Source organism: Trichosurus vulpecula, chromosome 1 (genome assembly GCF_011100635.1).
Source record: "Trichosurus vulpecula isolate mTriVul1 chromosome 1, mTriVul1.pri, whole genome shotgun sequence".
Taxonomy (NCBI): Eukaryota; Metazoa; Chordata; class Mammalia; order Diprotodontia; family Phalangeridae; genus Trichosurus; species Trichosurus vulpecula.
The window spans coordinates 55,263,411-55,288,815 of NC_050573.1; the positions used below are offsets into that span (position 1 = coordinate 55,263,411).

Consider the following 25,405-nt stretch of genomic DNA (forward strand, 5'->3'; position numbering starts at 1 on the left):
TTTTTTCTTCCCTATTTTTTGACTTGGTATCTTTATGTGAGAGTTGGGCTCTGGCCCTGTACTGTTCCAAACTTCTGATGCTGGGGCTCAGGGCCTTGCTGCTGGCTTTCATTAGGCTTCAGGGCCTAGCAACTGGTTTGCACTGGAGGAACGTTCTCTGTGCTGGCTTTTATTGGGGGGTGGTGGTGAGCAGAGTAGGACCTCCTTGGTAACCTCCCCTGAGTGTGGGGATTCAGGTCTGGCCTGCCCCTGGTGCTTGGAGGTGGGGGTGGCTTTCTGCTGGGTTGCTATGGAAACAGGGCTTCTCTGCTGGCTAGGCCCACTACTGGCCAGTTAAGGGGATTAGGCCTTAATGGTGGCCTATGTTGGGGTTGGGGCTGAAGGAGTAGGGGTTTGCTATATTGCCTAGATTACCCCCATCTTGGAACTTTGCTTCAGGCCCACTGTAAGAAACAAGTGTCTAACCAAGAATTCCACAAGCCATTAGTGAACTTTTATGAATGGTCTTGCAAGCAAGGTCTTTTATTAATGGTCTTTATTAAGCACTTGTATTAACGGTCTTGCAAGAGTGGGTGTCCAACCAAGTAGGCACAGGGATCAAGACAAATACACAGCTTTTTATTTCCTATTCCCTATTTGAATTTCCTTCCCATTTGCCCATTGGCTGGGTACCACAGGGTTTACAGCCTATCTGGAGCACCAGAATTCTCCACCAGTCTCCTCCCCTGTTTACATCTCCCATCCTCCACATTTCAGGCACACCACCCGTTCCCCCCCCCCCTTCCCTTTATTTTCTTTATACCTTATTTGGTAATAGTTCCCCATAGCTGTAAGCATAAGTGGCTACATTGGACCACAAAACCAGTTTTAACCAGGCCAGTTCAGTACATGTTTCCAAGAAGGGACTTTCCAGCTGCCATGTAAGCACCTATATCCTTTTTTTTAGCAATTTGGCTTTTATACAAAGGAAACAACCTCCTATAGTGATTTCCCACACCCCTGTTGTGAGGCTAGCTGCTGGAGAGTAGCCTTTTTAAGGACTCCTGCTCAGGGGTTTAACTTGAGACCAAAACCACAATTTCAGAAGACTCATGAAACACTCTAGCCAACTCCAGACAGACTATGGACTCAGAGGGGAGGCTCCTATTTTCTTCTTTCTAGCTTTTTTCTTTTGGGGGGGGCTGGGGGCTGACTATGGCCAACGGGGAAAGTTGTTTTGCAAACTTCTCACGGGAAGGAGGGAATAAGTATTTATATAGTACCTACTATGTACCAGGCCCTGTTATACATTTTAGAGCTATCACCTCATTTGATTCTCACAACAGCCCTGGGAGGTAGGTGGTCCGCATCTCTACTTTACAGATGGGGAAACCGAGGCCAACAGAGGAAGCGACTTACCCAGGGTCACTGAGCTAGGAAGTGTCTGAGGCTGGATCCGACCTCGGCTCTTCCTGCTCCCCCGGGTCTTACGGGTGGTGATTCTGTTCTTTAATAAGTTTTATGGAACTGAAAATAAAATAAAATAAAACTGAATTTAAATAGTCTGTGAGAGCAAGACTTGGGCAGCTCAGAGATCGGCGACGAAACACGCGGAGTGAATGAGCTGGGTCTGAGCCTGCGCAGTTCCCACTTCCGCCTCGGGAGCCGCCAGGGCCTCGTGACCGGAGGCGGGTCCGACGCCTGGTGACGTCACCGCGCAGCCGGGCCGTGGCCGGAAGCATGAGGACGTGGGCCACAGCGCGGGCCGTTTGGGAGCCGGTGTCGGGGCTGCGGCCTTAGCAGTGTCCGGCTCGAGCTTCTGGTTCTTCTGGGGTCTCCGGGGCCCGCGATGCCCCCACCCGGGCCGCGAGGCGTCGTGGGCCTGTTGGCCGCGTGGCGGCCGCTGTTCCGGGGCCGGCTCCTGCTGGTCACCAATACTCTGGGCTGCGGGACGCTGATGGCGGCGGGGGACGGGGTGCGCCAAGCCTGGGAGCGAAGGCTGGCCGAGGACCCCTCCAGGCCGCCGCGACCGATCGACCTGCGCCGCACTGGTGAGGCTCACCCCGTGACCCCGACCTCTGACCCGGGAGACGAGTGACTTGACCCCACGCGACCCCTGAACCGGGGTAACCCCGCCCCCACCTTCCCGTGTACTCCCGTAGACCACCGAAACACACCCACCTCCGACCCCAGATATAGGCCCATCAGTGCACGGCAGCAGCCGCTGTCCGCAGTCACCCATCCTGAGCTCCAGAGGGCCACACGCAGCAGCAGCTCGCAGACACTCCTGCCTTTTCATCGCAATAGCGATGCCCCCGGCCCCTCCACCCAACCCTCCCGATCTTCCTAGTGGAGGCAGCCCAGGGGCTGTGTGCATGTGATACCACGCCTGGCGTCAGGAAGACCTGAGTCCAAATCTGGCCTCAGACACTCACTAGCCACCTTTACTCCCCCCAGCCCCCACGGCCCCATCCCATTTCCCAGGAGCACTTACAGGGACTCGTGGTGAAAGCACAGATTTCATGTTTTCTGCTTTTCCCGGGCCTGACTTGAAGCTGGTTTGAGGGAGCCCAGGAGCCACCTGAGTTCCTATCACCTTTCTCCGTTCTTTTTGCAGCACGGATGTTTGCCATGGGCTGTAGCATGGGCCCCTTCCTGCACTACTGGTACCAGTGGCTGGACAAACTCTTCCCCGCCATGGGATTTAAAGATATTCGAACCATCCTGAAGAAGGTGCTCATTGACCAGCTGGTGGCATCCCCTATCCTGGGCGTGTGGTACTTCCTGGGTAAGTTGTGCTGGCTCACAGCCTTGTAGAGCACCTTGTGAACCAGGGGAATGTCACGTTCCTAAAAGCCCCCTACAAAAGTGAGAGATGCTCACATGCCCTGGGATGTAATTCTGATTCCGAAGATACGGAAAACCTTAGAGATTCAGCATACAGATAAGTGATTCACGGGGGACTGGACTGACTTCTACCCCCATTAATCAAAGGGGAGAATTGACAACATGGAGCAAACACCAGCTACAAAATGGAGCTGGTCTTGTTTGGGAATCGAGAGAGACAATTGTGTATTATCTGCTTCTATCATTCTCCATCTTGTTTTTCTGCTTGGCAATGAAGTTCCCTCATTTCTCACCTCACTAACTCATGCCTGCGTCCTGAAAGGTTGTGTGGTATTGTTACCTGCCCATGAGTCGTATCCCGAGGCAAAGCTATGAAGGGAACAGAGACGGCCTTAACTCCACTTTGTGCTACTTCGAGGCATAGCACCAAGGGTGTGGAGTGCGTGAATGCATGACACGAGGAGGTGAAAAAGCAACTGGGATCCAAGGAAATGAATTTTCAGTTCCTGGCCAGAGGGCATTAGGTTTAGAGCAAGAAGAGAGATGAATGAGTCAATTAAAAGAGCAAATGTTTGTACAGCTGGCTGAAGTTGGCGTTGGAGGTGTTTAGGACACCTCTGTTTTTGTTGTTCGGTTGTTTCAGTCATGTCTGACTCTTCACTACCCCATATGAGGTGTCCTTGGCAAAGATACTGGGTGGTTTGCCATTTCCTTCTGCAGCTCATTTTACAGATGAGGAAACTGAGGCAAACAGGGTCAAGCGACTTGCTCAGGGTCACACAGCTAGCAAGTGTCTGAGGCTGGATTGAAACTGGTCTTCCTGACTCCAGGGCTGGTGCTCTGTGCACTATGGCGCCACCTAGCTGCCCAGGATACTTCTAAGCTCAGGGAAATAAAATTTGTGAGGCTTAGTTGTAGAACTCTCATTTTAGCAGGGGTACCATAAGTACTCCAATAACTGCAGTAAAAAACAGGCCTCGATAAATGCCCAAGAAGGTTATGGCCTTGTTCTTGAGTTCTTTCAGGGAAGAGAATGTATTTTCAGAATAAAGAGATGCTTCATGGAGGATGGATAGGATTCTACTAGGCTGAGGCCAGGGAGCTCTGTGAACCACGTCGCAGTGAGAGGGGCATGTGAGGGGGGCATGGTGAGGGCCTGGGGGGGCCGAGTAGTCTAGTTTGGCTGAAATGCAGAGCTCTGTAGAGGGAGCAGGAGGAGAGAAAAGGAGAAGGGCAGGCTGAGAGCAAAGCAGAATCCTGCCTCCTCCCTCCTGACCCAAGAGGTGTGGAATGAGACAGACGTTTTCAGATGTGGCTAGTTGCCTCATGTTCTTGTTTGACTCTAGTCTTTTGTTACAAGGGGAGTGGGTTTGGAGGCGTATCAGCAGAGGGATGTAAAACAAGGAAAAGGACAGCAGTTTTTTTTTTCAAGAATGGAAAGCTAGAGGGACTTCAGCTTATAGAAGGCTGTGGATTTTCCATTTGTCCTGAGGCTTTGTGAATAGAGGAGTCCTATGGCCAGATTGATTCGCTGCAAGAATCATTGATTGAGCACCTGCTGTGTGCAAAGCTAGAACTGTGAGTAGGGAAGATTAGTCTGACAATAGATGAAGGATGAAAGGGATGAAGAGAGAGGGCAAGGGTCTTGTAGAAATAAAAATAATAGCATTTACGTTGCACTTTAAGGCCTGTGAAATGCTTTCTAAATTATCTCATTTGATCTTCACCACACCCCTGGGATGTAGGTGCTATCATGATCCTCATTTTATAGATGAGGAAACTGAGGCAGACAGCAGTTGAGTGCCTCTCTCTCTAAGGGTGACAGAGCTAGGAAGTGTCAGAACTCTGATGTTCCTGACTCCAGGTCCAGGGCTGTACCCACTGAGCCACCCAGCTGCCTCTGCTCCCAGTGGAGCAGAGGGTTTTTGTAGGGAGGCAGGAGAAGATTAGGTCAGGGCCTGTGGTGCCAGGGAGAGCTGGGACTTTCCCTCTTCCTTATAGGAAGGCACTGAAGATGTGTGCTGAGAGGGATGCTCAGGAGGGTAAGGCTGGCTGCCTGTGTGGAAGAAGAGAAGGTGGGGAGCCTGTTAGAGCTGCAAACACTTTTAAATAGCTCTTCTTTCCTGGCTGTCTCCTGCCTTGCAAGGAAAGTCCAAACCCTTCAGTTTGGCATTCAAACCGGACTTCCTGATTCCCAGTCCAGAATTCTGTATGTTGTCCCCCAGGTACCTCTGGGACAACCACCTGGAGCTGTCCAGATCCAGCAGGACTGGATTTCCAGGGAAAGGTTGGAGCTGAAGAGGTAGATCTGTAGTGGTGGTGAATGTCCAGAGAGTAGATGGGATCTCAGGATGGAATCTAGTGAGAAAAGAGCAAAGGACTCTGTTTTGAGCATTGGAGAATATTCTAGTTTGGAGAAGAATCAGAGTTGTAGAAAGATGGGGGCAGGAGGGAAGGCACTGTTTCTGGACTCTTTTAGCCTATGCTGCCTTTCAGGGACCCTAAGGGACATCAAGAGCCTGCCAGGAGTGTATTCTCTCTGACCAGTTTGTGCTCTGTACGTCTGTGGGTTTGGGTTCCTTTGAGCCATTGCCAAAGGGAAGAAATTGACTGGAGAATGTGAGCCTGTGCATGGTGACAGTTGCCAGCAGTTCCTGCTCCTAGAGTGGAGCTTGAGGCTGGGGAATCATGAGAGCTCAGGAGTTCTGAGCTGCAGCAGAGCTGGAGTCCACTGGGTGGCCATACTAAGTGTGGCACCTCTCTATGGGCAGTGTGGCCCCTGTGGGTGCAGGCCCTAAGGCTGCCTATGGATGGTCTAACCAGCCCAGGCCAGAAATGGAGCAGGTCATAGTTTCTGGGTCCAATAGCAGCAGCTTGAGCAAGATAGACTTGGAGAGAAACAGAGAGACAGTGTTTCCAGATAAAACCTCTGGGCTTCCACATGATCCCATGGAGGCAGCTCTGGGGCTTCTGAGAAACTGGGGCTACCAAGAGGTTCAAGGAGGGTATTATGCAACTGTTCATGTGAGGGGACTGTGACCAGAAAGGTAATCTGGATAATCCTGTATGAGGCTCAGTGGGAGGCTGAAGACTGAGACAAAGTTGGGAAATCATTCCAGAGAGCAGCTTCAGCTGGTGGTGGGGATGGCAGCCATCTTCTCTGGCCTTCCATGGAGACTAGGGAGATCTATTCCTTTTCTTCTCATCAGTTACCAGCTCTGGTTGGGAGGACTAGAAAAACTACTGTGCTGGGCCTGGGGCTCTCCTGAGCCCTCTTCTTTCCTCCTTTGGGGCTTGGCTGTCTCCAGGCAACTATTCCTCCTCCTCCTGTCCTTTGCTTATTAAACACCTACTTCTGGGAGAATTCAGGCAGGATTCCTGTGGGCCCAGAGGGAAGCCAGGCCCCATCTCCACACCCCTCTCAAGCTGCTGTCTGGGAAGTGGGCCTGCCTCTCTCAGGCTTCCTGGCCATGTGCGCCCTCTCCTTCTAACCTTCACTCTTGTTCTCTGGCTCTAGGGATGGGCTGCTTAGAGGGCCAGAGCCTCAACACAAGTTGCCAGGAGCTGCAGGACAAGTTCTGGGAGCTCTACAAGGTAACCTTGCCGTGGCCCCCAGCCTCGTAGCTATCCTCTTTCCTGATAGACCCCTAGCAGGAGGGAGAGCATGGCTTTAGAGCTCAAAGGTCCCTTAGAAAACATCCAGCTCTGCCTCCTCGTTTTACAGGCAGGAAACTGAGTCTCAGACCTCTTAAAGGAATTAGTAAGAAGTTAAGATGGTATTTGAACCCACGTCATTTGATGCCAAATCCACTATTCTTTTTGCTTTTTAGTAAATAGGTTTTTTCCAATTACATGTAAAGACAGTTTTCAACATTTTTTTTAAAGATTTTGAGTTACACATTTTTACATGTACAGTCATGTTTAACATTTCCACATTAGTCATATTGTGAAAAAAGCAACAACAGAAGGGGAAAACCAAGAAAATAATAAAAAAATAGTGAAAACAGTATGCATTGATCTGCAATCAGATGCCAAAGTTCTTCCTCTGGATGTGGACAGCATTTTCCATCATGAGTCTTTTGGAATTGTCTTAGATCCTTGTATTGCTGAGAAGAGCTAAGTCTGTCATAGATAGCTCATCATCACACAGTGTTGCTGTTACTGTGTACAGTGTTCTCCTGGTTCTGCTCACTTCACTCAGCATCAGTTCATGTAAGTCTTTCCAGGTTTTTCTGAAGTCCATCTGCTCATTTCTTATGGCTTAATAGTATTCCATTACATCTTATACCACAACTTGTTCAGCCATTCTCCAATTGAAGGGCATCCCCCCCCAGTTTCCAATTCTTTGCCACCACAAGAAGAGCTACTATAAATAGCAAATTCAGTATTCTTTTTTTATATTAATTTTTTTTTATTTTTAGTTTTCAACATTCACTTTCATAAGATTTTGAGTTCCAAATTTTCTATCCCTCCCCAAGGTGGCATGCAGTCTGATATAGGCTCTACCTACACATTCATATTAAACATTTTCACATTAGTCATGCTATAAAGAAGAATTAGAACCAATGGGAGGAACCATGAGAAAGAAGAAACAAAGAAAAAGAGCAAATAGTATGCTTCAATATGCATTCCGACTCTATTTCTTTCCCTGAATGTGGGTGGCATTTTCCATTTTGAGTCTTTTGGAGTTGTCTTAGATCCTTGTGTTGCTGAGAAGAGCTACATCTATCAAAGCTGGTCATCGCATAGTATTGCTGTTACTGTGTATACTGTTCTCCAGGTTCCAAATCCAGTATTCCTGACACTGTACTGTGCTGCCTAATGTCGTCTGAAATCAAGCTGAGATGTGCCATCAGTTGCACCCCCGGACCTCCTCTCTCCATCTTCATCTTAGTGAAGCCCTGAACTCCACAGGCCCAGGGATAGGGCTCACCCTGGAGCTGCTTCCTCATACCTGGACTGTTGCAAAGCCTTCTGGCTTCAATTGGAGAATAGCTGGCCACCTCTGGCTCCCGTTTCCTAATGCTTCCTACTTTGGGGTCCTTGGAGCTGGCAATAAACAGAGCTTTTTGTCTGGCTTGCAGACATGAAAAACAAACCAGGTGGCCTAGAGCTTTGGTTCCCAAGTGAGCGTCAGCAGAGTTGCAGTGACTTTCCTAGGCTGAAGCCCTTCTCCTTGTTCTGATCTCTGCTGTTGTCTTAGACCTAGTGAGGAGGGGCCTGACTGAACTCTGTTTGACATAGGCTTCCTTTCAGATCATCTTGGTGGAGGGGAAACGTTGCTGGGGGTTCGAGGAGGACAAACTGAGTGAATCCTGGCTGATCCTAGTTGTGTGACCCCGGGCAAGTCTCTGCCCTTCACTGATCCCCTCAAATTGATGTAATAGTATCTGGGTCATGAGGTTGCTTTGAGGGAAGTGACCTTTAAAGTGTCAAAGGAACCAGGATTGTTGTTAGAGCAGGATTATTCCAGATGGTCCAACCCGAGGGATGGGGGAGGGTATCCAGTTCAACCTTGACAAGCAGTTTTCTTACAGATGTGTATCTGTTCTCTCCGCCCCAGGCTGATTGGTGTGTATGGCCAGCAGCTCAGCTGGTGAACTTCCTTTATGTGCCTACCCGTTACCGAGTGATGTATGTAAACAGCATGACGTTGGGCTGGGATACCTACCTCTCCTACCTAAAGCACCGGGTGAGTCCTGGCTGTCCCTTGCTCCTGCTCCCTGGACCAGCTGGCCCTGACCCTCCTCCCGTTTTCAGTCATCACCTATTGAGTTAGGGCAGAAGGTGGCCCAACTCTAGGGTTCTGTGGTTATCTCAGGCCCATCCTCAGGAGGAACAAACTGGAGAATACGGGAGAGGAAGTCAGGGCTCTTGGAGCCACACGTGGACCTTTTGGCCTTTTTGTGACAAGGTTTCAGCATCAGCCAACCCAGGTGGAGGAGATTATGCAGAGCTGGGCTGGGAGGATAGGCTGAAGTCCAGTGTTCCCTTTCCCTCTTCTCAGCTCTGTTTAGCACCTGAAACACTGGCATGGGCCAGGGGGAAGGGTTGTTCTATAGGACAGAAGGTTCCGGGTATAAATCCGGTCTTTCAGTTTCCATCTCCCATCTGTGAAATGAGAGGCTTGGACTCAGTGATTTCTGGGGGGTGTAGGATATGCCCCCGGTGTAAGGCAGCATCAGTGCAGGGGTGCCAGGAGCTCCCCTTGCTGAGTGCTGCCACATGTGATGGATGGAGATGTGACTGACTGTGTTGCTCTAACCCCCCACAGGACCGCCTGCCTGGCTGTATGGGCCTTGCCTCTCGCACTGACTAAGACGCTGGGAGGGACCAAGCACTTGGCAGTGGTATCACAGCAGGCCCACACGGGGGCATCTGGGCTTGGAGCAAGGCAGTAGCCACCAGCTCTCTGAACACAACTGGACCCTAGAAACCTAATCAAAGATTGCCATTTAATTTCTTAATTGATTTACTGTATTCAGGAGATAAAGAGGAATATGAGCAGAGTGGACTCAGGCCTTGGGCCTAATCAGCCACACCATTCCTAGTGGGACCCCACTTCTCTGGAGATGAGTAACCAGGGATCTCAAAGCACCTTATGGATCAAAGCAGTAGAGCCCCTTGAAGGGGCTGGCTAGCATGGAGGGGCCCACTTTGCATGTCATTACAAGACCAGTGCCTGCTATGAAAGCAGCATAATTAGGCCAGCCCATGTAGCACAGGACTCTAGGATGTATAGAGTCCTTGGGATTGAGGGCCGGAGAAGGAACAGACAGGTTGTTGGCTTTGTGTTTCCCTGGCCCCGGATCAGAAAGGAAAGATCCTGGAAGCCCTCAGTTAGCTCTTAACCAGGGCCAAGGTCAGAGGGGTGGCAGGTGGGCAGGATCAGACCTGGGAGATGCTGTTGCCTTCCTGCCATGGGGGGGGGGGGGCGGCCTGAGCTCCTTGGTCCCCTTAACTTAGCCTCAGGTAGGAGGCTTGTTCTGGAATGGAAGGTGTCTTGGGCTAATAAAGATGCTAACTCAGATAAGCTGTACTTATGACTTGGTGGTATACTCATGTGTTGATCTCATTACCATCTCATGATGGGAGAGTAACTCGGAGCTTTGGGGATAGCAGCCTTCACACCTCCAGTTGACCTGGGCTCAGCAGGATTTTATTGTTCTCACGACACTTCTGTGATACAGTGATTTAGGAAACAGCCTGTGTTTGACACTTGTCACATCTGTACAGTACAGTGTAGCTGTCCCCAGAAGGTCATCAGGAAAACCACACCAAGAGGAGCTTTTGCTAGGTTAACGTTCAGGGATCTGCATGGGCACACACCCCTCACTCCCACAACCCCACCCACCCCCCAAAATGAAAAAGAAGTGATACTCGGGTTTGGTTGCTGATACAGTCACTAACTCACATTCTCCACGTGAAACAATTATACAAACACATGGGAGCAGACAGTCTGAAGGAAACATGCTCCTTGGTGTGTCCTCCCCACCCCCACCCCCCAAAAAATGTCCCAGAACTTGGAAGGGGAGTTGGGGCTGGGTGGGGCAACTCTCCTCCCCTGTCCAGGTATTCTTAGTAATTTAAGCCAAATGCACCAGCTGCAGAGCCAGACCAGGCCTTCCTGAGCATGAGACCCAAGCCCGTCATCTTGTGCAAACCTGAGCAGGCCTAGAGAGGTCATGTGAAAAGTTGGGGCTCCCAGCCTCAGGTTCACCGAGCCTGCTTCTGTCTACCCCCCGAGACAGGAGGCAGAACACTTTGCTATGAGGCTGTTGATGCTTGGCCCCTCTGTCCCTTACATGTTCTGCCCTGAAATGCTGGGTTTTGGAAGTGATGTTACACTGACACCAAGTGGCTACGAGAAATCCATGGGCACAAGTCAGCACAGCATGGAACACACCAGGACCACTCACTAATCCTATGTACAGGGTTCAGTCTCGCATATGTACAAGGAGGAAGACAGCAAGAGGAAGAGGAAGATGGATTTCTACAAGGAACTGAGGCAAGGAAGTAAGGAGAGACCCAGCAGCTGGGAAGGAAGAGGGAACATCCCACAAGTGGGGCCTGGGTGGGGCCCGGTTCTCCTCACTCTGTTTCAGGCTAAGATCAGCCTATTGGAGGAAGGGAGATGGAAGTGTGAAGAGGGGAAGAATAGGACGGGATGCAGAGACGAGCTTCAGCAAGTAGGGCATGGTCCCTTTAACAAGTCTCCAAATAAATAAATAAATAGCTTAATAAATTAAATAAGTTACAGGAATAGAAGCTCCTAAGAGCGCCAGAGAGACTAAGGGAGGGAGGAGGCTGCAAAGACATACTAGGCCCATCCATCCCCTCTGGGTCCCACTCTCACTGTGGGCTTTGGGCTCCATGGCCCTGGAGTGAGGGAGCGAGGGGCACACAAGGAGGGTGACCCATCTGGGGTGGGAGAGCAGGAGGGGAAATGCTAGTGACCGCCAAAGAGAGGACAGAGCCTGGGCCCAGGGCCTTAACAGGCACAGTCCTGGTGTGGGGGTGCCTGTTGGTCTGTGAGCTGGGGGCCCTGCTTGGCTCCAGTCACGGCGGGGTCAGCTGTGTCCAGAGACTCTGACATCTTCTCGCAGATGATGTCCACCAGTCGCTCGAAGGTCTGTTTCACGTTGATATTGTCCTTGGCGCTGGCCTCAAAGAACTCAAATCCTAGCCAGGAGAGGAGAAAGAGACTCAGCCTGGAGCGGCATCCCCATAGGGGATAACTTAGGTTCCCCACTACTGCTCACTCCCACCTAACAGGACTGGGCAGATTTGGGGACTATGGTTCACCATGACTTTCCTTGTACCCCTAAGGGAAGGGACTATGGAATCCTAGAATGCCAGAGCTGAACTTCAAATAATTTAGTTCAGAAGATCTGAACTAAGTGGATCTGACAGCCCTCCAAGGGTGCAAAGATAGATTTAACGAGGTCTGTGAGTTTGGTTTTTTGAATATTTTGATAACTTTCAATATAGTCAGTTTCCTTTGTAATCCTATGTATTTTGTTTTAGGCATTTAAAAACATTCTTCTTTGAAGGGTCCAAGGCTTCACCCGACTGCCTGCAAGAAGGGTACAGGTCATGAAGGCTAAGAGCCAGCCCTTGTTTTAGCCCAACATGCTCTGAACAGAAGAAAATGGCTCCAGCAGAGAAGAGTGGCTTAAGGCCATGCAATGCTCCAACTGGAAATGGAACCCAAGCCTAGACTGGAAGACCAGTGCCCTTCCTGCTGCACCACATCTGAAGGATATCCTAGAGTCTAGCCTCCTGGATGTGGGAAAGGAGGCCTAGAAAAGAAATCACCTCCTCAGTGAGGTCTGATGGTAAATTTGGGAACTGAGATTTGACCCTTCATCTCCTGACACCACTCCCTCACCCCACTGGCCTCCACACCTCATCACTCACCCAGGTGCTCTGCTAGCTGCCGGCCCCTCTCAGAGGAGACTACCCTCTCGTCCTCCATGTCACACTTGTTTCCCACAAGTAGCACCTGTGCATTGTCCCACGAGTATGTCTTGATCTGGGTTGACCTGGCAGGCACAGGAAGGAGGTGGGTCAGGGTTGGGGAAGAGGGCAGAACCCAGCTTGCTATCAGAGATGGCATCCAGAAATGCCTGGCCCCCAAGGAGCCCAGGTGGGCATGTGGCTCACCAGTCCTGGACAGCATTGAAGGATTCCTCATTGGTGATGTCATACATGAGGATGAAGCCCATGGCCCCTCGGTAGTAGGCTGTGGTGATGGTCCGGTATCGCTCCTGCCCAGCTGTGTCCTGAAGAAGAGCAGACAGTCTGAGTGGGGCCCTCACTGGCCTGGGCCCAGCTCCTCCTATCTGAACAGCTTTACTTTGATCACTGGTGCTTTCATTCAGGCTGCATCCTGGCCACATTCCCCTTAGCTTTTATCACCTTATCTCTTACCACTTAACAAACTTCTGCCTAGCCAGGCTGCCAGGCAGAGGCACCAGTGGGCTCCTGAACACTCTCCAAATCTTCCCCCTCCTGAGATCCCCAGTGCTACTCTTGACCTATCCAAGAGACTTCCAGGCCCAGTTTGAATGCTACCTACTCCAAAGCTTCCCCCGACTCCAAAGCACATTGAACTTTGCCTTCTCTGGACTCCAGCCCTGAGCACATGGACCCTCCATTTGGCCCTGACCCCATCCACACTGCCTTAGAGTCCAGAGAGATTATTGGTGCTGGGGGGTGCCTAGAGAAAGCCTAAAGAAAGTACAGCCTCATTTTACAGATACAAAAATGGAGACCCAGTAAGGACAGAACTTGGCGAAGGCCATACAGTGGCAGAGCCTCCCAGCCTGGGCTCTGATAGGGCTCCTTTGACTGCATGTCGGGGAAACCATAGAGTCATGAAATTGAAAGCTGAAAGGGACCTTTGAGGTTATTCGATCTAACCCCCTTATTTTATACTCAAAGAAGCTGAGACCCAGCCCAGGGTGAAAGGGCTGGTATCTGAGGCAGGATTTGAACCCAGGTCTTTCCGACTTCAAGTCTAGCTCTCCTGTTCCATGCTGCTTTCGGGCAGGGTTCTCTCTCCAGTACCACACTGACCTTATTAGCCACCCCTACCCCACTAGACTGTGAGCTCCTCGAGGACATGTTTTCCCTAGTGTCCAATGGCTCAGATTCCTGAACAGAAGGAACTGTAGGACACCCCTTCTTTGGAATGAAGCCCCCCCTCCCCCAGCCCCATGAGGTGAGCAGGGCACAAATTATTATCAGCTCTAGCTGGTGAGAAGACCGGGCCCAGAGATGCTCAACGCCTTAGGCCACACAGAGCTGAGGATGGAACATGGATTTCCCAACTCTCAGGCACTTGGCTGCCAGCCTGCTTTGCACTCTTCTCCATCCATCCCCAGCATCCCAAGGGGATGAAAATCTACAAAGCCCAGTCAGAAAACTGGTTGGAACTAGGATTGAGCCCTGGGAAGGGCACTGTACGAGTACTATTGTCTGCACCAATGAGAAAACTGAGACTCAGACAAGGAATGTTTGCCCAAAGTCATTTCCTCCAGCTAGTAAACAGGACTGGAACAGAGATTGGACTATAATTCAGGGCTCTTTCTACTCTATCTGGACTCATGGCAAGAGCTAGAGATGTTTAGCTGACAGAACAGAGTATAATGCCTGTTCTAATATATCAGGTGGGCATCCTGCTGACTTACCCCATATTCCACATCCCAGCACTTAGCACAATGTAGCTTAGCACATAGTAGGTGCTTAATAAATGTTTACTGACTGACCAATTATTCTGCTTGCCCCTAGGGGGCAGAAGTAGAGGCAAGGGGTGAAAATTCTGGGGAAGGAGATCTCAGTTCAGTATAAGGAAGAATGTGCTAATAACCCAAGTTGTTCCAAGCTATTGATTGGGAATAATTAAACAACCTGTGGTTTATGAATGTGACTGGATATTGTTACATGGTAAGGAATTATGGCTATGAGGAATTCAGAGAAGCACGGGAAGACTTGTATCAACTGAGGCAAAGGGAAATGAGCAGAACCAGAACAGCAGACACAAGGATGATCAAAATGGAAACCCAAATCCTGACTAATTGCAATGACAGTCTTGGCCCCAGAGAAGAGATGACCAATCCTCTCCTTATGGGAAAGAAGAGCAGGACTATGGGGACAGAATGTTTCTTAAGGTCACCATGTTACCGATTTTGCTTAACTTTTTCTTTGTTACAGGAGAGGGTTCATTGATGGAAATGGAAAAAAGACATAATCATAAGTCAACTCCTAAAGCAAAACTGGCAGCCTTGATGGCCTGATGAAGAGGAAGGTCAGGGGCTGTGTGCGCCTTCTCCAACTTCCTGAGGCAGCTGGTGGCACAGTGGATAGATTCCTGGGCCTGGAGTCAGGAAGACCTCAATTTGATTCCAGCCTCAGACACTAGCAGTGTGACCCTAGGCAAGTCACTTAACTTAGTTTCCTCAACTGTAAAACAGTAAAATGGGGATAATAGTAACACTTGTGAGGATCAAAAAATAATATTTGTAGAAAAGCACTTAGCACAGTGCCTGGCACAGAGCAGACACTTAATGTTTCCTTTCTCCTTGCTTTATCGCCTAGGGATAATAGCCTCCTAGATACATAGTTAGATGACACCTTAGTGGATATCCAGCCCCTTAATTTTACAGATGAAGATAGGCCCAGCAGAGGTTAAGTGCCTTGCCTGTGGTCCCATGGCTAGGATTCATGCCAGCAGCAGTCCTTTTCCAGCTCTAGGATTCTGTGCTTTTATGACTGCCCCTTCGGAATACCCAAGTGGATGACATCCCTAGCCTGGCAGAGCACTGGTGGGACCGACTTGTCCTGTCTTCTGAGTCTTTCTCTGCTCCCTCTCACTTGAGGTCCTGGCCCCGGGCCACCTAAGGCCCCCACCCATCCCAGCTCGTGGCCCCCTCATAGCCCAAGCTCACCCAGATCTGTAGCTTGATCCTCTTCTCATTGCGATAGATGGTCTTCACCTTGAAGTCTATGCCCACAGTGCTGACAAAGGCTGGGGTGAATGAGTCGTCAGCATACCGGAATAGGAAGGATGTCTTCCCCACGCTGCTGTTCCCAATGATGAGAATCTTGAACATGTAATCAAAGTTCTGGTCGGAGGATTCCTTTTGCCCATAGCGGGAATCTGTGGCTGATGCCATCTGCAGGCAGGAGAGGCAGAGGCCCCAGGGGGTGGGGTTGGAGGCTTTGGGTGAACTATGGGGAGAAGCTGAGCTCTCTGGGGAGAAAGATGGGGTAGCCCATAGGGTGGGCATATGCTCAGATGAGAAAGGGCTTTCCTGACAACTCCTTGGAGAAGCTAGTGAAAATAGATGAGTTTTACAAGTGGGAGAACTGAGGCTCAGAGAGGGAGACTCGCCAGAGGCAGTAGAACTAGTTAAGGGATGTGCCCAGAGGCAGGACAGAAAAGCGAATGGAGTGCTGAATTTGGAGTCAGCCAGATCTGTGCCAAATCCTACCTTTGACACAGCAGCTGTGTGACCATGGGCAAGTCAATAAACCTCTCTGAGCTTTAATTTCTTTATCTGTAAAATGGGGGTAATAAAAGCGGCCCCCTCATGGGGTTGTTACGGGGATTAAATGAGCTAATGCAGCTTTGCAAGCCCTAAGGTGGTGGATGAAGAGTGTCAGCTGCTGCTGCCGCTGCCTCACAGAGCGAGGGCCAGAATGAAAGGAGTGAATGGATAGAAAGGATACGTGCCACCACCATCACTATTGTAACTGTCAGACTGGAGGCTCCGGCCCTGCTCTCTTGATTCTGAGAACAATGCACTTCCCCTAAAAAACGCGGCTTCATTTCTTTATAGCTACAGTGTAAGATGAACACTGGCTACCGTTATCCAGGTGCCAAGAAAGGGCCGATCTGCGCTACCATTCAGAGACCTCGGGGAACAGAAATAGGAATGCGGGAGGATGACGGGGAGGTTCTGAAACTCAAGAGGTCACCCTCGTTTCCCCCAGTCCCTCAAGGCGTCCCCTGAGGAGGGGTTTCTGGGTAGGAGCCCCGGACTGAGAGGGCGCTAGTTGGGCCTCGATTCATTTCCCCTGCACCATACCTTAAGAATGGACCCTGAACATAAGGTGGATGAATTCTTTGCCTGGTGTAGGAACGTTAAGGCTTCTCTAGGATATGGTAGGGTAGTCCCGAGGGTAGGACAATTCTAGAGCCTCGACTAGGGGAGGTCTAGAACCCTAGGCAGGGCAAGCCCACACTTGGTGCAACTTTTATCAGTCCTGAAGAGTAACTCTATCCTCTCCAGTCCCCTCCAGCCAGCGAAGGGATGTGTCAGGGAAAGGTAGGGAGAAAGGGAGGGGAGGATGCTCTCTGCGCAGCCTCAGCTCCGCCTCTCCATCCATCATTCAAGCTTTGGCCTCCCCAGGCCCTGCAGGGCTTTATTAACGAAAGCGGCCCAAGTGAAGCAGTACCACAGACAGGGCCCAGACACCCGTCCTATGCCAGCCCAGGAGGAATCTCTCCAGTAACGGGAACCATTCGCACCTTGGACATGTTGAGGAACGGCGCACACACGTAACATACACTTCCATACAAAACAGATTTAGGGGCACCCAGGACATAAATGTTCTCTTTATCAAAGCCAGGCTAAGATCGGGGAGTCAGACTAGAGTCGGGTACCACCAGGTGACTCCGTGGGGTGAAGGCACACAGAGGCTCCGATACACACGCACTGATATACCCGTACACAAAGACTTGCACACCCGGACCCACAGTCACGGGGATGCACTCATCCCCACCTCATAGAAATGATATATACAGAGGCAGACACACATGCAAACACACGCACACTAACACATGTACACACGCACAAGAAACACACGCATACCTCGAGACACACAAGCACGCAGCCGCACACCGGCGGACACTCCTCCAAATCCTAATCCCCCGCCCCACTCCATGCCCAATCACACCGGGGAGGGGGGGCTGGGAGGGAAGAGGGGGGAGGGGAGCAGATGGAGTCCCCCCTCCCCCGCCCCCAGGAAAGGATGCGGATCCCCTGGCGCCGAATGGTCCCCGTGACACCTCCCTCCTTATGTCAAATGAAGGTTACTGGGCTCAAGGCGAGGGGCCAGGGACCCTGGGACCCAGGGAGGTGGGGATGCAGGGACCAGCCCGGGGTAGGGGGGAAGCACGAACCTCGAAGGGAGAATTGACGGGATGAGGGGGATGCACAGATCTGGTGGCGGGGATGCATAGCCCGGACTGGGGGAGGGTGGGGGCAACCCCGAAGGGATTCAGGGCTCCGGCCCCAGGGGCGCGCCCCCTGCACTCACCTTGCTTTAGCCCGCAGTCTGCAGCAGCCTGGCTGCCTTGCACCAATGCGGCGGCGGTGGCTTGAGCGGTTCTGGAGGGTCCGGCGGCTTCCGCGGCTCCGGTGGCTAGGGCCCCTGCAGAACCCAGTGACGTCCTGCAAAGAGCGGGGCGGAGCCTCCCATGCAGATGAGCCGCTGACGCACGGGCGCGGAGGGGGCGGGGCCTCGCAAGTAGACCCTTCTCTAAGGAAACTCCCCCTCACCACTGGATAAACTGGCGTCGGGAAGGGGGCGTGGCTTCTTGCCATTCCCCATCCCCGTCCTTCGGCCCAATGGTAGAGCGCTCCCTGTCACAGATCACCAATCAGCGTTTGCCCTCTCTCCTTGGACTCCGCCCCCCCCGCCCCGCCCTGCTGTTGGGTGGGGGTGGGGAGAGAATAAAAGGTTGGGAATGACTAGGGAGCAAGACTTTGGGGATGCTGGGTTGCAGACGAGGGGGAGGTGTGTGGACGGGACTGCCCCCTTCCTCGAGCTCCGAGCCCTACCTGAGGCCTTTATCCCCTGGGAAAAGGCGCTGCCTCCATCCGAGAGTCTTTTCCCCTACGCGTGCTGGCAAACCGATCAAAGCTCAGGGAGAAGGCAACTGGCCATGCATCAGATTGGGAGCCCGGGCCGCCTACCTCACCCACAAAAAAGAACCCCTCCCCCCCATTTCCACCCCCGTCCCTGCACCTCCAAAAAAACCTTGCTTCCCAGAGCCGTCATGGGGTGGGGCGGGGGAGACAGATGGAGCCTCTCTTTGAGGGGGCGGGGGGCGGGCAGGGAGGCTGAGAGGGCCCTGCACAGCCTCTCAGGGAGAAAAGGGGGAGCTAAGAATAGATTCCCTAGGGTGCTCTCTGTCATTGGGGGAGTGAAGGAGGATGGGAGAACGTTATTCTATGAAAAACTGTCCCTAGGAAACCAGAAGGGGACTAGGAAAAAAAAAAAGAAATGATTTACCCAGAAGGGGGTCCTGGATAGGGAACCTGTGAGCCTCAGAACCACTCTGAACAGCGAGAATCCGTGCCACAGCCCCATCTTTACTATCAAAAGGACCCACAGTGTTCTGTCACATCTGAATTAAAGCCTCACCAAATACAAGTGGATTTTGAATACCTACTGGGTGCAGAGCGCTGGGCATTGCTGCAAATTTTAAGTAAAATAACGTCATACTGTACATTCTCAGAGCTCGAAAAGCAGGGCATTGTCAACCTGAATTTACACGGGAAAAAATTACATCTTTGATTTACTAATCTCTGATAGAAATACAGTTTTCTTAAAGCCTTCACCAGACTGTCAAAGGGGTCCAGGACACAAAGAAAGCGAAGAAGCCCTATCTTTGGCACAACAGAGTTCTTTCAAGGAAACAGAGAGGTGAGGGAAAAAGAGCACTGAATTTGAAGTTACAGAACCAGCGTCGTCAAGAAGCATTTATTAAGCACCTACTATGTGCCAGGCCTCGGGCGAATGGAAGGGGCTAGAAAGGAGAGCAAAAACACAGTTCTTTCTTTCAAGGAGCTTACAGTTTAATGGGAGGAACACCGTGCAAACAACTATGTGCAAACCAGATAGAGAAAGAATAAATCAGACAGAGGAAGGGCACTAAGATTAAGAAAGACTGGGAAAGACCTCTTGTAGAACATGAGACTTTAGCTGAGACTTGAAGGAAGCCAGGGAAGAAAGGAGGGAGCAGGGAGGAGGGAGAGAATTCTGGGCATGGGGGACTACCAGTGAAAAGGCCCAGTTTAGGAGATGGGATGTCCTCTTCTGGGAAAAGCAAGGATACTAGTTTAATTGGATCATAGAGGATGTGGGATCAGGGAAAGTGAGATAGATGTAAGGTGTCTGGAAGGAAAGAGGGGACCAGGTTATAAAGGGCTCTAAAAGCTGGACGGAGGATTTTATATTTGGAAGGTACCAGGGAGCCAGGGAGGTGAGGGGGTGACATGATCACACCTGCACTTTAGGAAGATCATTTTGACAGCTCAGGGGAAGATGGACCGGAGTGGATCGAGACCTGAGGCAGGCCAGTAGGCTACAGCAATGGTTCAGGTATGAGGTGACCAAGGCCTGCACCTGAGTGACAGCAGCCTCAAAGGAGAGGAGGGGGCATGTACGAGATATGAATTAATGGGGCTTGGTCACTGATTGCTGGGGCAGAGTAGAAAGTAAGGGGCTGAGGATGACCTCTTTAGGTTGTGATCCTGGGTGCCTAGGAGGGTGGCAGTACCTTTGGCAGAAGAAGGGAGGATTAAGGGGTGAGGGGGTTGGATTGGAGCATCGAATGGTGGTGGGAATTGAGAGAACCACGTCGACTCCACAAATTGTGACTCAGTTCTGGAGATTTGGGGGGAGAGGGTTGTTTTATACCAACTGTTCTTGTCATGTATTAGAAAACACCTCTCTCTAAAGGCTAATTACATCTGACTAATTGATGTCAACCTGTAGCTTGAGGAGAAGCATACCAGTTGGGGATTATGAGCTATAATATGAGAAAGATACCCCCAACTCCTCAGTGGGACCCCTAGAGTCCTCAGTGGAGACCCAGTGAATTCCCAGGACCCACCATGCCACTGCCAGTGGGCACTACAAGCAGTTAAGTGCTAGACCGGAGTCAGGAAGACCTGAGTTCAAATGCTGCCTCAGACAGTTGCCAGCTATGTGACCCTGGGCAAATCACTTACCCTCTGCCTTCCTCAGTTTCCTCATGTGTAAAATGGGGATAATGGAGCCTCTCTCACAGGTTTGTTGTGAAAATCAGATCAAACAAGATAACCTGTTAAGCATTTTGTGCACCTTAAAGTGCTATATAAATGCTATGATGGGGATGCTGATGGTCTGGGATAGTAGCCCCAGACTGCGCGTCGTAGAACATGGGATGTCAAAGCTGGAATGAACTTTAGAACACAGAATTTTAGCACCAAAATGGATGGTGAGGGTGGTAACTGTGTGTGTGTGTGTGTGTGTGTGTGTGTGTGTGTGTGTGTGTGTGTGTAGGGGAACCTGACTTGGATCTCTTTTATGCTTCTTTGCATTTTTAGGGCCAGCTAGGTGGTGCAGTGGATTGAGTGCCAGGCCTGGAGTCAGGAAGACTCATTTTCCTGGATTCGAATCTGTCCTCAGACACTTAGTAACTGTGTGAACCCTGGGCAAGTTACTTAACCCTATTTGCCTCAGTTTCCTCATCTGTAAAATGAGCCGGAGAAGGAAGTGGCAAACCAGTCCAGTATCTTTGCCAAGAAAACCCCAAAGAGAGTCATGGAGAGTCAGACACAACTGAAAAACAACCCAACAACAGCTTTGTCGGGCAGAGGAAAAGCATCAGAGAGCTCAGTTCAGATTACTCTGAAACATGCTCCTGGGGCCAGAGCCCTGCCACAGCTCAGGCCTCTCTTCTTTCCAGGGACTGACTCTACCTATCTCTCCACCTCCTCTTCGACTAACCCTAGGAGCCATATCACTCCAACTGATGGGAAGAAAGATGGACTAGCCCCAGGGTTATAAGCCTGGGTAGGACAGATCCTCCTTATATTTCAGACTCCAGCCCAGTCCCACCTTACTATATCCCTGGGGTTCTGGCCTCTGTAGCTCTGAGGAATCCCAGCAGGAGAAGTACCAGGACCCAAGGGGCAGTGCTCAGATGAATTGAAGAGAACACAAGAGAGGAAGTAACCCTGGATGGGGTTGGGGGGCAATGGGATAGGGGGAAGGAGAAAAGAGAAGGAATAAAAAAAACAGGCACTTGAAAGCCAGGGGCCTTAGATCTTGGACATTGTTCATGGGATCAAGGACAGGCAGGGACTTGGAACAAAGAACAGTGAACTTCAGAGTTCAGAGGACCTTAGAAGCCGAAATACCAGAGCTGGGAGGGACCTTCAAGTGCAGGTTACGGGAGATGGAGAACCCCTAGGACAAAGAATGTCAGTGTTAGCAGGATCATAGACTATGTAGGACATGAGATTCCACATCAGGAAGAGACTTTAGAATCCACTGAACTCACTCGTCTCATAGATGATAAGAATGAGGGCCCCAGGGAAGTGACTTGATTACGGCCACAGAGTCAGTGGCACAGTGAGAACCCGAACCCAGATCTCCTGCCTCCCAGGCCAAACTGCCTCACTACCCTGACCATCCCTTCCCTACCCCCTTTTCTTAACCCACAGAGGATCCTTCCCTTCCTTCTTCCCTTCTCTCCCTGGGCTATTTTCTTTAGAAAAATAGACGAGTCATGGGATTGCTTCAGATAGCATAGGCCACACAGGAAGGAATCCTTAATGGGAAAATGACCAAGTAAGCGCCCACATTTGCCAACAATTCAGTTCAATTAAAGGAATGTTTATTAAGCATCAAGTGTATGCAGAGCTTTGTTCTAAGAGTACATGACGTTCTGAGAGACTAGCCAGAGAAGGCCCTTATACAGCTGGGAGGGAAGAAGAGTTGGTCTGAACTGAAGACTCTGACTTCCCAGGTCTTGTCTTACCAGACACTGCCTCCTTTGAATCCCCCCAGGCTGTCCTCCAGGCCTGACACTCATCTCTGGGGGTTGATATCACTCTCTTTCTCCAAGGCTCATCTCAGGAGTCACCTCTTCCAGGAAGTCTTCCCTGATGCTTCCTCTCTTTTGAGGAGAGAAGCAACCTTGGAAACTGATTGACACCTCCTCAAATTCTCCTAAAGCTTTTTATCTAAATCTTTGCTTTGTCTCTTTCACACTTGACCTTGAATGAATGAAAAATCATTAACAACGTAGCACTTGCTAATGGACCAGGCCTTGAGCTAGGTTCTGGAGTACTATCCTTGCCCACAGGGAGCTTCCCTTCTAATAGCGGAAGACAGCAAGCACATTGAGGGGAATGGCGACCATGGAGGGGTGTATTAGTCTGGAAGGCAGTGATGGAGTCCTACGGCAATTGTCCTATGGGAATTTTAGGGTTGGCATGATCACATCGATTCATTTGTGTCTACGTCCAATCTCCTGTCAGACTCTATAATCTTTTCACTTCTTTCACTTACTAAATGAAAAAGTGATAAGAGAGACACGGGGTCTGGCAACCTGGCTTTGAATTCTGGTTCTAACACCCACTAGCTGGGAGACCCTGGGTGAGTCGTTCCAGCTCTCCAAGCCTCCATTCCCACATCTGTAAAATGGATGTAACAATCCCTCATCTCAACCTCACAGAATGACATTTTGAGAAAAGGGCTTTGTAAACATGTAGAGTACCCCAGAAGAGGGAACTGTCTTTGTAAGCCCAGCACCTCACCAATTCTCCCGTGATGCTTGCTAGAAAAAGACATTCCTTGGGAAGAGGAGGTGCGCAGGTTGTATAGCGAGAAAGATGAACGCTACGAATGCCACATTGGTATCCGTGAAATATCAACTTCAGTGGCTCCTCCACAGAGGACCCATGGAAAGATGGGTTCTCATGCAGTGGGTCTCCTGACATCCATCCTTGCCTTTTTTCTAATCCATCAGTCCTCCATACAGATGCCAAATGAATATTCTTGAAGCACAGACCCAGTCATGTGGATCAAGATGCTTAAATGGCTCCCTCTGAGGGGGCAGCTAGGTGGGGCAGTGAATAGAGCACAGGCCCTGGAGTCAGGAGGACCTGAGTTCAAATCCAGCCTCAGACACTTGGAATTTACTAGCTCTGTGACCTTGGGCAAGTCACTTAACCCCGATTGCCCTGCCTTCCTCCTCCGAAAAAACAAACAAAATCAAATGGCTCCCTGTTGCCTATAGGATGAAACACAAACTCCTTTCTTTACCAATTAAAGTGCCCCACAATCCAGCTCCCCTTCCCACATTCTATGTTGCAGCCAAATGGACCTACTCGCTGTTTCTGAGGCAGTTAGGTGGCGCCATTGTGCATAGAGCACCAGACCTGGAGTCAGGAAGGCTCATTTTCCTGAGTTCAAGTCTGGCCTGCAACACTCACTAGCTCTGTGACCCTGGGCAAATCACTTAACCCTGTTTGCCTCAGTTTCCTCATCTGTTAAATGAGCTGGAGAAGGAAATGGCAAACCACTCCAGGATCTTTGCCAAGAAAACCCCAAATGGGGTCACAAAGAGTCGAACACAACTGAAAATGACTGAACAACAACTGTTTCCCACCCATGAAATCCCATTTCTTAGGGCCTCTAGCTCCCTTCAAAGCTTAGTTGGAGGGCTTATTCCTTTTAGAGGCCTTTCCTAATACCCCCACTGGTTAGTGCTGCCCCTGTATTCCCCTCTTCCCCTCGAAATAGTTTTGCATTTATTTTGTGAATATCTTATATTCACTTATCTGTATCCCTCCAGTTGAAGATAAACTCCCAGAGGACAGGGTCCGTCTTTTGAATTTGTATCCCCAAGGCCCTAGCCCAGTGCCTGGGACGTAGGAGGCGCTTAATAAATGCTTAGTGACTGATGGACAAAGGTAAGCACTGGATGAGTTATTTCGGATTGGGTCAGAATCAATGGAAGGAATGCTTTTATTACTGGATCCTTTGAAATCAACAGAAGTTCCTCCAGGGCAGAGTCTGCTTTTCATTTTTGTCCTAGTGCCTAATACAGTGCTCTGCACATAACAGGTGCTTCAATGCCTGGTTGGATCAGACAATAATTGGTCTTAAAATCAATAACCACTTTGGTGAAGGCAGGGACCATAAGTGACATTCCTCATCTTTATGTCTAAGCTGTATAAGACAAGAGTAAGTAAGACAGACAGACAGCTTGAGACCAGTACTTAGCAGCCCCAAAGGGTTTAATGGCCTCCAGAAGGTTGAGTGGCTCCTACTTGGATAACTGATAGGAGCAGCACACTGAGAAGTGGTTATAACCTGCCCACTTGGCTGGGTTACAGGTTTCACCATGGGAAGGCATGAGCAGCCAATAAGATTGTAGGTCCTTTTCCAGAATCAGTTTCCTCAGAGCATTCCAGAGCCTGCACATAATGAGGGGACCACAGGGTTTACAGCTGGAAGGAACCTTAGAGAGATGAGAGATGTTTAAAGATAAGGTGCATAGGCTTAGCAATAGGTCAGAAGGGGAATGAGAGTGAAGAGTCCAGCTTGACACCCAGGTTCAGAACCTGGGTGACTGGGAGGATGGTGGTACCCTGGACAGTCACAGGGAAAGGGAGTGCTTATGGGGGCAGGGGAAGATAAAGGTATCCATCTAGCTCAGGGATCTTAACCTGGGAGCTGTCAATTTAAAAAACACTTTTTTTTTTGCTAACTGTATTTCAATATATTTGGTTCCCTTTGAAATCCTACATATTTTATGTATTCAAAAATATTATTCTGGAAAGGGGTCCAAAGGCTTTTCCAGCCAGATTGCCAAAGGTGTCCAGGAAATAAAAAATGTAGAACCCTTGGGCTAGCCCTAGCAGAGGGTTTGAACATTATGGGCACCAGTAAATCCATATTTATTGATTTTGAGGCAGCCAGGTGGGGAAATGGATAGAATGTTGGAATCAGGAAGATCGGAGTTCAAATCCAGACTCAGACACTTAACTAGCTGTGTTACCTGGGTTGGTCACTTAACCTCAATCTGCCTCAGTTTCCTCAGCTGTAAAAAATTCAAGGTTAATAACAGCACCTCCCTTCCAGTGCGTTGTGAGGATCGAATGAGACACTCTTTCTAAAACACTTAGCACAGTGCCTGGCAGATAATAGGCATTTAATAAATAATTGGTTCCTTCCTCCCTTGATCAAAAAACCATTTCAGCCTGAGCCTTGAATCCTGGGA

General features: G+C 50.2%; 2 protein-coding genes across 2 annotated transcripts; one reads left to right on the top strand and one right to left on the bottom strand.

Moving 5' to 3' along the window:
* Positions 1 to 1,682: 1,682 nt before the first annotated feature.
* Positions 1,683 to 9,865, top strand: MPV17L2 (MPV17 mitochondrial inner membrane protein like 2). The gene is made up of 5 exons (XM_036768644.1): positions 1,683 to 2,030; positions 2,597 to 2,767; positions 6,344 to 6,420; positions 8,390 to 8,518; positions 9,101 to 9,865. Exons 1-5 carry the CDS (start codon positions 1,829 to 1,831, stop codon positions 9,143 to 9,145), a joined length of 624 nt encoding a protein of 207 aa, XP_036624539.1. The 5' UTR covers positions 1,683 to 1,828; the 3' UTR covers positions 9,146 to 9,865.
* Positions 9,866 to 9,958: 93 nt separating this feature from the next.
* RAB3A (RAB3A, member RAS oncogene family) lies at positions 9,959 to 17,815 on the bottom strand. The gene is made up of 5 exons (XM_036768634.1): positions 17,656 to 17,815; positions 15,279 to 15,506; positions 12,493 to 12,611; positions 12,247 to 12,371; positions 9,959 to 11,508 (listed from the first exon to the last, which is right to left on the bottom strand). Exons 2-5 carry the CDS (start codon positions 15,504 to 15,506, stop codon positions 11,318 to 11,320), a joined length of 663 nt encoding a protein of 220 aa, XP_036624529.1. The 5' UTR covers positions 17,656 to 17,815; the 3' UTR covers positions 9,959 to 11,317.
* Between the last annotated feature and the right edge of the window lie 7,590 nt (positions 17,816 to 25,405).

What these genes read in the sequence shown, in the direction of transcription:
- RAB3A (XM_036768634.1), bottom strand. Translation starts at nt 15,506, where the DNA reads ATGGCATCAGCCACAGATTCCCGCTATGGGCAAAAGGAATCCTCCGAC. An exon ending in GGATCAAGCTACAGATCTGG is followed by an intron (nt 12,612 to 15,278) that starts GTGAGCTTGGGC and finishes GCTCTTCTTCAG; the next exon opens with GACACAGCTGGGCAGGAGCG. An exon ending in TTCAATGCTGTCCAGGACTG is followed by an intron (nt 12,372 to 12,492) that starts GTGAGCCACATG and finishes TGTGCCTGCCAG; the next exon opens with GTCAACCCAGATCAAGACAT.
- MPV17L2 (XM_036768644.1), top strand. Translation starts at nt 1,829, where the DNA reads ATGCCCCCACCCGGGCCGCGAGGCGTCGTGGGCCTGTTGGCCGCGTGG. An exon ending in GATCGACCTGCGCCGCACTG is followed by an intron (nt 2,031 to 2,596) that starts GTGAGGCTCACC and finishes TTCTTTTTGCAG; the next exon opens with CACGGATGTTTGCCATGGGC. An exon ending in TCTCCTACCTAAAGCACCGG is followed by an intron (nt 8,519 to 9,100) that starts GTGAGTCCTGGC and finishes AACCCCCCACAG; the next exon opens with GACCGCCTGCCTGGCTGTAT.